The 13,944-nt window shown below is 51.1% G+C and overlaps 1 protein-coding gene across 1 annotated transcript; it reads right to left on the bottom strand.

Annotated features, from left to right (window-relative positions):
- Window positions 1–592: 592 nt before the first annotated feature.
- Window positions 593–9,783, bottom strand: LOC115304031 (keratin, type II cytoskeletal 71). Its single transcript, XM_029954044.1, has 9 exons — window positions 9,337–9,783; window positions 6,701–6,915; window positions 5,977–6,037; window positions 5,378–5,473; window positions 4,835–4,999; window positions 4,509–4,634; window positions 2,906–3,126; window positions 2,199–2,233; window positions 593–1,430 (listed from the first exon to the last, which is right to left on the bottom strand). Exons 1-9 carry the CDS (start codon window positions 9,781–9,783, stop codon window positions 1,219–1,221), a joined length of 1,578 nt encoding a protein of 525 aa, XP_029809904.1. The 3' UTR covers window positions 593–1,218.
- Window positions 9,784–13,944: the final 4,161 nt, after the last annotated feature.

Genomic DNA, 13,944 nt, shown 5'->3' with positions numbered 1-13,944 from the left:
TTCATCCAAGTCCAGCTTCAGGCTCCAAGAACTTGTTCCCTATCTGAGCATCTAATAGGCCCCAAGTGTGGGGTCCCCATCAACTCCACCCTTCCTGAGTGACCCTCCACCAAAAGGCTAGGCCTCTGAGCAATGAGGAAAGGGTTGAACAAACACAGACACCTGCTGGCAAACCCCTACCTTCCCTCTAGGAAAGAACCAGTTCTTAGATGGAGACCAGGGTCGCTGTCAGGAGCAGGACCATGTCTGTCAGTAGACACAGGTAATTCTTTTGTTGAGAGCCACAAACCACACTGCACACACTCCTTTCCTATGTTCCTCCTTTCTTCTCTCCCTCTTCTTCTCCCCCTCTCCTCTCAAAATCTACCTACGCTTCATTTTCCTGCACCTCCAACACTGCCCAGCCCCTGGGCTACATGTGCTCTGAGAGCTCCTTTTCCTACTCCACAGAGAAAATCAACATAGAAATGTGGGCTGCACAGGCAATCCGCAGTGTGTACCATGTGTGTCTGTGTGTGCCTGTGTGGTGCCTGCTCTGGTAAATACCGAACAGAGTACGTGTGCACACCTTGACTACTCAGAGACCAAGCCATCAGATCGTGCTGTTTATTGAGGATGCAATAGGAAGGTCTCTAAGAAGAAAGGAGATGTGGAGGGGTCTCCTCTTCTCTGCTTCTGGACACAGGAGAGTGAAGAGAGACCCTGAGTTGTACCCAGTCCCACTCAGAGTGAGCCATGAGATGGAGCCAAGGTGGGGTGGGGACTGGCTTCTCTTGGTTGTTGTCCTTCAATCTTCCTGGTCTTGAACACCGAACCAGCCACTAGCATAAGCAGGAGCTGGGATAAAGGCCCCAGTATGAGGGGGGCGGGGCAGTGTGAGCCCCAGGGAGCCAGGCAGAGTAGTTAACAACTGAGCTAGAAGCTGTATAGAGGGCAGAAGGCTGAGAGCCTGGAGCTGGGCTGATGGCATGGTCGGGAGAGCTCAGCCAAAGAGGTGAGCGCCAGGCATATGCCAGGAGGAATACCCCCAGGTGTAGTCATCCACACCTGTCCAAGCTCAGGAAGACACAGACTGGGAGAAGCTGGGTGGCCAAGGCTAGCACTGGAGGTATGAGAGCAGGGCTAGGTAGAGATGGGACTGACAGTGGGTTGGGGAAAAGCATATGTGGGAGACAACTGAGGACACATGGGTGGCAGGAGGGCCTTGGACAGCCCTCTCTACCTGCTGGCTTTCTTGGAGGATGCACTCTGGCTGGAGCCCTTCCCCAGGGTATCCTTGTAGTCACTGGTGCTGCCCCGGCTCCTGCCCTCCCCACCGCGGACGCTGCACACGCCTGAGATGCAGCTGGTGCTGTTGGCCACGTAGCCGCCACTGACAGAGCTGGGCCGGAGGCCATAGCCGCTGCTGCCACTGGTGCTGCTGATGATGGCTGCAGAGGGAGAGTGGGGTCAGCTTCCCTCATGGGACAGGACTAGAGGGGGCTACCCTTCCCTGGGACAGAGGAAATCTTGGGACAATGGGTTAGCCACTGCATGTGGCTGTAACCACCCCCAACCCAGGGAAAATATCCCAAAGACAGCTTCCCCCGTGTCCTGCCCTTGCCTTGCACAGCTTAGGCTGACTGATTCTTAATTTCCAGAGACCCATCCATTTGGTCCAGATAACAGTGCACCCACCTATGTTCTAGACATACCCTTCCCCTTTCTATTAGTCTTTTGGCTAAACTTCCCAGTCTCCAACCTCTCCCTCTTGCTAGCTGTCCTGCTAGCATGCTCTGGTTTAATTCTTAGTCCTACTGAGAAATCTAGAGATCCAATACTGTCAGCTTAGCCTTGGAGGTCCCCTTTCCCGGAGCCCCTGAGCTCCTTCTAATTTTTCAGCCCATGGCTGGTCACAGCTTGCAGCCCTGGTGTCCTGGGACTCACACAAACTCATCATTTGTTTCCCTTTGCCTGTAGCAATAGCCTTCCTAACTGCCATCCCCTGGGAATGGGGAGACAGAGGGATAAGGAGGAAACAGTCCTGGGCTGGGAGTCAAGAAGCCTGATTGCTGGCCATGCCTCTGCCATCTGGCTGTGTGATCCCAAAGTTTTTTGCTCTCTGGTCCTTAGGTTGCTCATGTATACACAGAGTGGGATTAAAGCCCTTCCCAGTCTGCAGATTCTACAGTTTTAGGTCCAAGCATACAAGTACTTACAGATGCTGACAGGGGAAGGAAATTCTCCTGACATCCTGTTGGAAAGAGAAATAAAATAAGAGCAAGCAGCCATTCAACTCACATACTATTGATCTCAAAGCTAGTGTCCCCACCAGCCTGATGTGGGTTTCAGAACCCAATGGGAACCTGTGGAGATTCCAGGGCTTCTTTGGCACAAGCAGAGCTTGGAAAGCTCTGGGCGCTGCCCCTGAATCTTTGGGGTAACCAGGCAACGACCCAAGTCAAACCATAGTTGGCACAAGGTGCATATGTGGGGTGTCATGCACACTTCCTAAGGTCAAGCCCAGGCACTGAGTCTTTCCCGTCAGCTGAGAATGATGGGGAAACTGGAATGGCTGGCCTGGGACATCTCTGACAAGCTCATCTTGTACCTGGGCAGATAAGGAAGATGGAACAAGAAGGACTAACATAGTAATGGGTTTGGTTTTGTGGGGAGGTTGGTTTGGGGGACTGGGTAGTGTGCTTTAGTACACCCAGGGAAATTAAGCTAATCAGGGAATGAGCTAATTCCCAAAGCACAGTGCCTGGTGTGAAGTGGGCACTCATGCCAGGGCAGGTATTATTAATCTCATTGCCACCCTTTCACTACCAAAAATGAATCTTTTCTGGAGGAGGGTGTGCTAAGCTTTCCCGTTTTGTCTTTCTCAACCCCCAGGGCTCTCCTGCCAGAGCGCCCCCCCCCCCACCTGCACTCCTCGCTCTCCAGCAGCTTGCGGTAGGTGGCGATCTCCATGTCCAGGGCCAGCTTCAGGCTCATGAGCTCCTGGTACTCCCGCAGCATCCGGGCCAGCTCCTCCTTGGCCTGGTGCAGGGCAGCCTCCAGCTCATCCAGCTTGGCCCGGGCATCCTTCAGGGCATTGTCGCCTCGCTGCTCAGCATCGGCGATGGCCGTCTCCAGGTTGGAAGCCTAAACAGGGAATTGGAGAAGTTAAAAAACTGGAAGGGGTGATTAGAGTCATCCACATCCAAATCTCACTGGCACTTGGAGATTCCTGGGCGGAGATGCCCACCTCCACCCTTCACACCTCTTGCTCCTCTTCTGTGAGGTGGGGGGGCTGATGGGGCTGGCTATCTTTGCTCCTGTTTAGGCATTGGTGGTGAGGAAAAATAGCACACCCTCCCCTCCTGCAATTGTGGCCAATTTAGTACTACGTCAGTTCATTACAAAGACACTTACTTGGCCACCCATATGGCCATACAAAATGAGTAAGAGTAAGATTGGCTTTCTGCTCTGGAGTTGTTTAAAGTCTGGGAGGAGAGACCATTGGAATGTGGTGTGGTAGGCACAATGACAGTGGCCACCCAGGTGCATAGGACCACAGATAAGGGATGCAGGGAAGAAGATTCCCCAGAACCAACTATTATTTCCCAAGTGCTTACCATATGCCTACTACTGCACTTAGCCTTTTATATGCATTTTATATACCTTAATTCATGTAGTCATGTGCAGAAAGGGTAGTGAACTTGCCCCACATCAGAGCCACTAAGTGTTAAAGCCCAGGGGAAGGTCGAAAGATCACTGGACTAGGAGTCACGGTTGGTTCTGATCACAGCTCTGCCACTTGCCATTTTGCAACCCCCTAACCTCTCTGAGCCTCAGTCTTCTCATCTGTAACAATGGGCAATGCTTGCCTCATAGAGTCTTTGGGACGATTCAATGTGATAAAATGATAGGAGCTGCTGCTATTGTCATTATATGAATGCATCTTTTCTTCCCACCTACTAAAGCTGAGACCAAAGCCTATATTCTTGGGAGTGGTCCCAAGCCAGACCTTAATAAATAGCCACAGAAGGCACTTTAATGGGTGCTTTCTGAGCTCACTTATCAATTGTTTAAACTGAAAATGTTTATTTAGCTGCTACTATGTGTCAAGCACTTGCTCGATGCTAGGACAGCAATGAGGAACAAAGCAGCCAGCTCCCTGCCTTCTTCCAGTCTAGTGGAAGACAGGACAAGCTGGTATAAGGTAATTGCCAAAGGTTGACAAGACAAGAGAAGTGCAGGTGCTGGCAGAACACGTGACTGGAAAAAGGGAACAGGGGTGTGGTCCTAACCCATCCTGAGGAATGAAAGAATGCTGTCTGTAGGAGGGGCTTTGAAGCAGAGGTGCTTGGGGTGAGTAGGAGATGAGATGCCCGGGGATGTCTGCTCAAAGTACTCAAGGTGGTGACCTCATTGGCTCTTTTCCTCTCATGGGCAGAGATTTGGGAGGCTGATATCCTTGGCCAACTCAGCCCCACTCCAATTTTGCCCTCCTGCCCCAGGCCCTCAGCAGCCGGTCCCCTCACCTGTTTCTTCACATTCTCAATCTCTGAGCGGATTCTCTGGATGAGCCGGGTGAGCTCCGAGATTTCGTTCTTGGTGTTTTTGAGGTCATCCCCATGCCGGCCAGCTGCCAGCTGCAGCTCCTGGAACTGGGGACCCCAAAGTACAGAGTCATGGGTAAGCATGATGTGTGTGTCATGGGTATACATGGTATCTGAGATTGGTGATATCATGGGGGAAGGGCATGTTGGACACTTAACTGGACATGGCCTCTGTGCTGGGAGTGTTCCGGCCCAGCCCTCTAGCCTGCTAGAGTTGCCCTCCCCAGGCCTGCCTCAGCACAGCTCACCTTGGTCTGGTATAGGGCCTCAGCCTCGGCCTTGCTCTTCAAGGCAATCTCCTCATACTGGGCGCGGACCTCGTCAATGATGCTGTCCAAGTTGAGGTCCCGGTTGTTGTCCATGGACAGAATGACGGACATATCGCTGATGTGGGACTGGATCTGAGCGATCTCCTTCATGGGTAAACAGGACTGGTCTCAGGATTCGACGGTAGGAGGCCAACACCGCGCCTCACCACCACCACCCCCTCCCATGAAGCAAGGTTAGCAAATCCAGGAGATGCTAACTTGGACACCCTGAACCAAGGCTCTTGCTCCCTGGGCAAAGTGAGTTCCCTCCAGGCTCCAGACAGACTCTTGCCACCACAAAGCCAGGACCTGGACTATTTCCTTCCCATCCAGGGGATGCAGATTGGGAGCCCCTTGGGGCTGAAATGGGAGATAACTGACTAACCAGGGGGCCTCCCTGAGAGTGGGGAGCCTCCTCAGCCCCCAGAACAGAGTTTTACCCACTGGCTGCCCTCAGAGGGGTGGGTGGAGAAACAGACTTACGGCTTCATAGAGGCACTTGAAAAACTTGATCTCCTGATCCATGGAGTCTACCTTGGCCTGGAGTTCCACCTTATTGGCATAAGCAGCATCCACGTCCTAAAAAATGCCCCCACCATCCCTCAGTCACTGCCAAGAAGGAAACACCCACCCCAGCCTGGGTGCCCTGCACATGGCAAGAGCTTCCCTCTTCTCTCTGAGAGGCTCATGAAAAAGGAGAGGAAGGAGCAGAAGGGCCAGCCCTGCCCCATCCTGAAAATGTACTCTCTCAGCAGGAATGGGGTTCCCTCTGAGGAAGGGAGCCCCAGCCAGACAGCTGGAATCCCAGTCAAGCCCCATGGCCTCCGAGGAGCCCCTGTATGTCTTCCTCTACTGTTCTTCACTGTGGACAAGCCCTGTCCATGTGAAACACTTGGGAAGATCATCATCGTCTCTGCCTTTTCATTCCCTCTTTGGATAGTCCGTCATGGTTTTCCCTGGCCTTTCCCTCATTATTTTGGAACTGCCTCTCTTTCACCAAGAGAGAGAGAGAGCACACTGGTAGGCTTAGCCTTCGCTGGTCCCAGGCCAGCCCTGGACTCAAGGCCTGCCTTCCCCCTCACCTTCTTGAGCAGCACGAACTCATTCTCTGCAGCTGTCCGCCTGTTGATTTCTTCCTCATACCTGCAGGAATGCCAGGGCTCAGTGGGTCAATGTGTCTCACTTAGAATCTTCTCAGTGAGAATGCTCATCACTTTGAGCAAGAGGCAGTGTACCCATTTGGGGAGACAGATGCTAATGGGCCACAGAGCACTGGGATGCTGGGGCTGCCAGGCAAGGGAGGCTTCCTGGAGCAGTTTGAAACCATGTTTGAAAAAAGGAGATTATTGAAGATCTAAGTACAAAAATGAGGGAGGAACATGTGAAGCAAATGTTCTGTGAGAAATCTCATAGGGAGCAAGAAGTAAATTTGAATAAAGAGTTACCAATGAATGGGAGTGTTTCTTTAGTTACTCCTCATAACCATTCTGGGAGGTGAATAAATATAAGTCCCCGTTTACCAGTGAGGATCCAAAAGCTCTGAGTGGCTTACCCAAGGTTTGCCTCACCCAGCCAGCCATAACCCTTTGACCACTGTCCAGCTAACTGGACATTTGTCCTAAGTGCCAGATCAGAGGCTGGAGCAGCAAGTTCCAGGGTTTTGTCAGAGTAATTTTGCTTGGTATGACAAGGACCATAGCCCCTCACCTCCAACACCTTTAAGCTGGGGTAGCTGCCACTCCTACAGAACAAGTTCAGAGTGAAAGGGAAGTTGTTTGGCATCAGGGGGATCCCTTCCCCGCTCACCTCTTCTTGTAGTCCTCCACCACGTCCCGCACGCTCCTCAGCTCTGAGTCCAGCCGCACCCTGTCCCCGGACAGTGTCTCCAGCTGCTTCCGCAGGTTGCTGATGTAGCCCTCGAGGATGGGCTCCAGGTTGTTCTTGCAGTTGTTCAGGTCCAGCTGCTGCAACAGCTCCCACTTGGTCTCCAACACCTGATTCTGCTGCTCCAGGAACCGCACCTGGGGCCCAAAGCACAGAAACTGTTGAGCCCCCATGGAAATAGTCACACCTGTCATTCACAAGGCCCTATACAAAGTGCTCTGCCTGCATTTTCTCCTTTACTCCTCACAATAGCTACATGAGGTGGGCAAATCATGAGCCCCACTTAATGGAAAGGAAGCTGAGCTATAGAGAAGTTTAACCTCTTTCCAAGGTCTGATGGTTTGATAAGTGAGGGATCCCAGAACTGAACTCAGACATGTGTCCCCATAACTCATGCACCCAGTCACTTAGAACTCACAAGAGCCAAACTGGCTCAGGGCAGGTGTGTGCCTAAAAAATACCAGGACAGAGCCAGGTTGAGTTCATCTTTAGAAAGGTTGACCTCGCTGAAGAAGGGAATCTACCCTTCATTTTATAGCATGTCAAGTTTAACAAACTCAATGGGCTTTCAGGTCATCTAAATGTCTGCATCAGGCCCCAGATCCTTCATTGCCCATGGCCTCCTCCCTCAGCCCTAGTTCTGCCAATCAGAGCCATATTCCACAGGGCAAGCATGGCACATGGGGCAAGATGGATGGACAGTGATCCCCATGCCACTGTGGCCTCACTGGGCCAGGAAACTGATCAGAGGGAGTAGACCTATTTACTCCTCGCTTGTGTGCTTTGGGGTGGTACCATTTTTTTAATGTGACTTAATCCACATGAGCACAGCCAGTGTCTAAATAAAGTTGTTGTTCCCTATCGTCATAAGCACAGGACCTCAGAAAACTGTCTGGGATTCCATGTTGAGGTGGGATAAGCCATCAAACTGCTTGCCCCCGGCAGATCATCCAGCCTTGCTTTGGTTTAGCCAATCCTGACTCATGTAAATTCTTAAGATTAAGCATTGACCACAGAGTAAACCCTACACCCAGGACACCACAATTCATATCTGGACTATACACTGGATAATCAGGACCACTGATAAGATGTATGCATATTTTCTGACTACCTGGGGTTAGGAGACTGTCCTCCTCTGGACATGGAAGTTATTTAGAAACTGTCCAGACCTTTGAGCCGGCTTCTCCATCACTCTGGACAAACCACCTTTGTTCAGAGGTGACCGTCCTCATGAAGAAGGTGACTCTTCTTCTTTCCATGTCTCCAGACTTTGCCCCTTAATGGGGTTTGACCAGCCCAACCAAAGGTCAGTCCATTCCCATGTGACCCTCAAACTCCAAACCTCAGAGCCCTTTGATCTTCCAAATGTGAAATGGTTTGGAGGAATAAAGAGCCACAGAGATAGTGCTGGCCCCTGAAGTGAGCAAAGGATCCTCTGAGCAGGTGTCTAGAGCTGGGGGACGTAGGTAGGCTCTGACAGCCACTGACCACTTCAACCATAGGCTTTGTCCAGGGCTGACCTATACTTGATTCCTAACTGCCACATAGCCAATGTAGCCCCCCATCCCCAGTACTGGTTCTCACTTTCCTTTCCTCCCATCCCCACCCCAGATACCAAACTCTGGCATGGCATTTATCATCATGCTTTTGTTGACTCATAGAATGGGAGCAATAATTGCTCATCCACCAAAAGTCAGGGGCCTATCTGGACTGGATAATGCCTTGAGGCCTCTTCCAGACCTGTGGTTCCTCCCTTTCTCAACACCCCTCCCTGATCTCTCTGAAGATAAAAGTAATAGTAAGAATAACCACCATTTTGGAGAATGTGTGCAGCACTGTGCCAATATCTTCACGAGCATTTTCTTTTATAAACCTGACAACAAACCCCAAGAGGTAGGCTATTATCTGCACTGTAGAGATGAGGAAACAGAGGCACTGATAAATAACTCTCTACATGGCTGGCTCTGTAGCTGGCTTAGCCAAGACACAGCTAGAAAGTGATGGGGCTGGAGTGGAAGCTAGGTCTGACTTCAGAGCAGTATAGAGACGTCTTTCCCACTGCACTCTTCTGCCTCTCAAAAGAGTCCAACTTTAAAAAAAAATGCCCATGGTCAAGTCACCCAGGAATGACCACACCCTGATGCTCCTGATCCATCAGTCGAATGACTAGTGGAGGAGACCTGGTCGCAATGGATGGGGAGAAGACAAGCTTTCCTGGTTATCCTGGGGAAGATTCCCTCTCACTGGATTTTTCACCTACATGGACCCCAGGATTAGCAATGGCACTAAGCCAACCCTCAACCCTATGGAGCTCCTGCCAGTACCCCCCATAAGCCTCTGCCAGTAGAGACAGACCTACCTCTGTCTTCTCTTGGAAAACATTATGCAGGGAATCTTAAATAAGTCACCCTGATAAAAGAAACACCTCCTTTATGCCTCCTCATAGCTAACCTGAATCCCTTCTCTGTAATAAAAGCTCATGTTCTAAGAAAAGAAGAGAAGGGATGGGAAGGGGAGGGGAGGTGAGGAGAGAAGAGGAAAAGAGCAGGTAGACCCACCTTGTCGATGAAGGAGGCGAACTTGTTATTCAGAGCCTTGATCTGCTCCCGCTCTTGGGCACGCACTTTCTGGATCTCAGGGTCCAGCTCCACGTTGAGGGGGGCCAGGAGACTCTCGTTGACAGTGACCTGATGGATGCCTCCAGGTGGGCACACAGTTGGACACACGGGCCCCAGGGCCACACTGCCAAACATGCTGCCTGCAAAGCCACTGGCCCTGCCCCGGCCAAATCCATAACCTCCACTCTTCCCGCTGCCACTGGCCATGTTGAGGGAAATGTTCCGGATGCCCCCCAGGCTGTAGAGGCTCCGGCTTCCGAAGCCTCCGCTGAGCCCTTTGCCCCCTGCTCGGTAGGAGGATGAGCTGCCCCCTGAAAGCACTGCCGAGCAGCCGCTGAAGCCCCCCTTGGCGGCAGCTCCCGACTTGCAGGTGAACTGGCGGTTCATGTTGCTGGTGGAGATGGAGGTCAGATGCAGGAGGGGTGAAAGACAAATCCCACACGGGCTCTGCAGGTTGTAGAGAAGACTGGCAGACACCCTTCCTTATATGTGCTTGGCATTAGGGCTCGTGGATGGGCAGTCAAGAGCTTAATTCATGGGTTTGGCTTGCCTGGGAGCAAGAAGTCATTTTCTCTATGCTGAGCTAGAGATCAAGCCCTCCCCACCTCTGAAACAACACGAAACCTTCAAATTGCTGGGCTTGCAAGCCTTGCTCATGTAATTTGGATTTTATCTAATTAACCTGCTGTTATAGGATAATTTGCCCCAGGCCTCAGCCTCTCCAGGGGGGTGTCACTGGCACTTCACCATCCTGACTAATCTCTGTGTTGTGGGCTTCCTCCTGGGGCCTCAGGGAGCTGGAAGGGAATGGGCTTCCCTGGACAGAGTAGGATACTGGGTAGAGTATCTGGGGGCTCCAACCATAGGTGTGTCCTTGTATTTTCTGGAAACAGACCATTCATTCAGGCCTCCTGGAGACACATTGTGCTGATGGCCTCTTCCCCTAAACCACAGAGGACAGTGGCTCTATCTGCTGAGTTGTGAGGGATGGAGTGACCCTCTCTCTACAGCATGGGACATGAGCACATGAGGGGTCATATGCTCCTGCCAATTCTCCAGAAAATGGGATCTCCACACTTCACTTCTCTAAATCTCCCATAAGGCAGGCTGGAGGCTGTGCAAGGCACAATTGATGTCTAGTAACGAACACTGGACAGAATGAAGAAAAGGAGGATGGAGTTGGAGCAGGTGGCAGAAAATTCAAGGGGTCAACTCAGAGCAGAGAGGCTCACCGGGGCCTAGAGGCTTCAAGGAAAGACTCCTGGGTGGTCTGTTTTCTAATTTCTGTCTTATGTATCTGTTAGTAAAAGCAGGAGCAAGCTGAGGACATGAACCATCTGTTTAGAGTTCAAGTGAAAGAACTGCTGACCAAGTGAGACTGAACTATGCACCTTTCTAGACCCACACAAATGATGGGTGCAGGCTGGCTGGGAGCCCCTCCAAGGGACAGCCCACTGAGCACCATGCAGACCTGCTCTAGCCTGAAATCCCTGCCCCAAACTCTGCCTGCTGTCCCCTCCATCTCAGGTCCCTGACTCCTGACACAGGCCCCAATCCTCCCCCATGAATGCCATTGCTGCTATGTTCCCTGTTCTTCCAGTGGCCAACTCTGTCCCCAGAGATTGCCTTTACCCCTAGATCTCTATTGGGACCCCAGGGTGTGCTGTGACTCTTGACTGGGTGAAGCCACAGGAGAGTGAAGAATCTGGAGCCAGGCTGGTGTGGGGCTGTCTATCATTCTGTTTAGGAGTTGACCTGGAATCCATTCCCGCTTCCTCCCTTGTACTCCTTTCCACCCACCCCACTGCCATTTTGTCTTCATGGTTCACCAGAGCTTCTCTTTTCCTCCCTTCTCTCCTTCCCACCTTGTCTCTCCATCCCTCCTCTTCATCATCCATCCATCCTTTCCCTCTTCCTCTTTTGCCACCTCTTGCTCTATTCTGTCCTCTCCCCAGGGGTCTTCCTGGGTCGGCACAGCCCAGATCTGAGCTCTCCTCATCTCCCTTAACCCTTAGCATGTTCTTGGTGTGTTCCAGGACAGTGGCTCTGTAGGCAGCCCCCATGATGTCCCTCTGAAGGCTGTGTCACATGTCATCTCAGTTTTCTTTTGTAAGGAAAGTAGAAGTTTCTCCAGATAAGAGACCACCTAACTACTCCTCCCACCCTCCCCCATCCCTTCTTTTCTCCCTTTGGTAAACTTCTTTTGAGAGAATCCATGTGCCAGGCACGTGTGCAGTGGAGGGGAAATGGGAGCTTGTGGTCTAACATTAAAGGCCTTTCCCAGCTCTTGGAACCCATCCTAACACGATGGCCCATCGATAGCTTCACTGGCTGTGTGTTTCTGTCATGTGCATGGCAGCTCACCAGCCCAAACTTCAACGTCCCTGCAGCTGCTGCCCTGCCCTGCCTGGTCGCCCCCTGTCCTTACTGTTCCCTGCTTCAGCCAAGGACATTGCTCCCCAGGCCTCATCTTCAGGTGCTTCCACAGTTCTTCCATACTATCCCTAACCAGCCTGAAACACCTTTTCTACCCAGCCCTTCTCATCCAAAGCCTCTGCTTTTTCAAAATCCTGCTTAAAACCCTAGCTTAACCTCATCTCCTCTTCTGTGTGCCAGACTCCTCTGTCCATCGCCACCTGTGCTGTTGTGTTTCCAGGGGCTCGGGGACCAGATGAGGGTCTCATGTCCCCCAGTCAACTCCTTCCCCCCTGTACCTTTCCCCAGGGCCCAAGCCCAGCCTCTGGGTATCCCTTCCCAGGTGCCAGAGAACTGACTGTTGGAGCATTAACCAAACAGCAGGGATGGTGCCTATTGAGGGAGCCCCTGGGCTCGCATCCACCTAGAATGCCACCAGGTAGGACCCCAGACCAGGAGCTGGCTCCAGAGGTCCGAACTCCACTCACCACCCAGCAGCACTTAACCTCTCCAAGCCTCAGCTTCCCCAACACAAGTGGGATAATGAATTCCTCATGGGGTGGCTATGATGATTCCATGGGAAGTACTCTGTATATGCCCGCTACTTCTTCACTGCTCAGTTGATGTTATCAATTACCAAAAGTACAGAGTAAGGTAGAAGTTAAGAATCAACCTGTCCTCTCCACTTCTGCTCTTTCTCCTTCTTTCTCTCCTCTGGGAAAGGATGTCTGGATTAGCACATCTCCTTACAGTGTCATCTGCTATTGGATGACAAGAAGGGGCTATTGTTCCCAGAGGTCCTAGGCTCAAGGAATCAGTCCACTCAGACTATTCCTAATAATGGAAAACTTGCCACTAGAAATAGTAGTAGTAGTAGTAGCAGTAGTAGTAGTAATAGCACTTGCCAAGTATAAAACTCAGTAGGAAGGACTTTTCAAACATTAGATCTATTGCTATTGATCCATTATCAGATATTTACTGAGCACCTACCAGGTGCTGAGTCAGGGGCAACACAAAATATCCTATCCTCAAAGAACTTCGTTTCTGGATCCATCCAAATGCAGGTGTCCCTGCAAAAAACATCTCATCAAGCTATTAACAAGTCATTAACACTTTAGCATGAATTAGTTAATAAGATACTAGCCATCAGGAATGGAACACCCAATGTTGTTGCTGAGGATGATGATAGGAGAGGAAGAAGGAGAGTTCAGGGCCACCCACAGGAAGGGTGGGCCCAGGTAGGGCTCCTGGGGTACATGTGTTTTTGCTGGAGGAAAAAGGGAGGGACCGAAGGAAATCAAGACAGAGCCACAGTTCAGCAAGGTTATGAAGGCCCTGCTCTTGACTTAATTAAGACCTGGGGAGGCTTAGGGGCAGGATGAGGCAGAGTCCCCTGCTTTGGAAGGCTGGCAGGAGCGACAGGATACAATTTCACACATCTTGTGTCCCCTTACTCCCTTGAAGGTACCAGGATCACTCATTATTCTAGCTGGGAATTATATTCTGAGCCAGGCATGGACATCTCTGAAACTCAGTTTTACTCATCCGTGCAATGGTAGGGAAGTGTGTCAGATCAGAGAATCAAACCTAAATTGCTTGTTAAATAAATTACATTTGTATGGCTTTTGGTCTTACAGCCAAAATATTTTATTTACACAAATAATTTATAGCCTTTTGGGTGTTTTGGTTTTTACATTTGTGATGATTAGTTTGACACATTTGTTGTGATCTTCTGGCCCCAGTCAAGACCCATTGGTTCCCTTCTGGGGTCTGGTAAACCTCCAGAGAAGGCCTCAAAGAAGGGAAAATCTAATACAATCCAAGAGGGTAATTGCTGAGTGAGAGAAAGGGAAGACACAGAGGGGAGGCAAGCCCTGGGACACTGAATGCACAAGGACTGCCTGGGGCGGGGGTGGGGAGCGGTTAAGGGGAAAAGGCTTGGATGTACTGGCAATGGGGAATGGCAAAAGCAGCCCAGGAAGGGCATTGTAAGGAAAAGGCCCTCCAGCTGGAGCAAGCACTAGCAAAGGGTGAAATGGGAGATGGTCCCTAGATCCCAAGCTGTGTATGTGACAGGGAGCTATTGAAGGTTCTTGAGCAAGGCAGAACCTGAGCAATATAGTCTGAGGAAGC

Source organism: Suricata suricatta, chromosome 10 (assembly GCF_006229205.1).
Source record: "Suricata suricatta isolate VVHF042 chromosome 10, meerkat_22Aug2017_6uvM2_HiC, whole genome shotgun sequence".
In the NCBI taxonomy this organism is placed as follows: domain Eukaryota; kingdom Metazoa; phylum Chordata; class Mammalia; order Carnivora; family Herpestidae; genus Suricata; species Suricata suricatta.
Note: the sequence above shows the minus strand (reverse complement) of the source record. Positions and strands in the feature narration are given on the sequence as shown.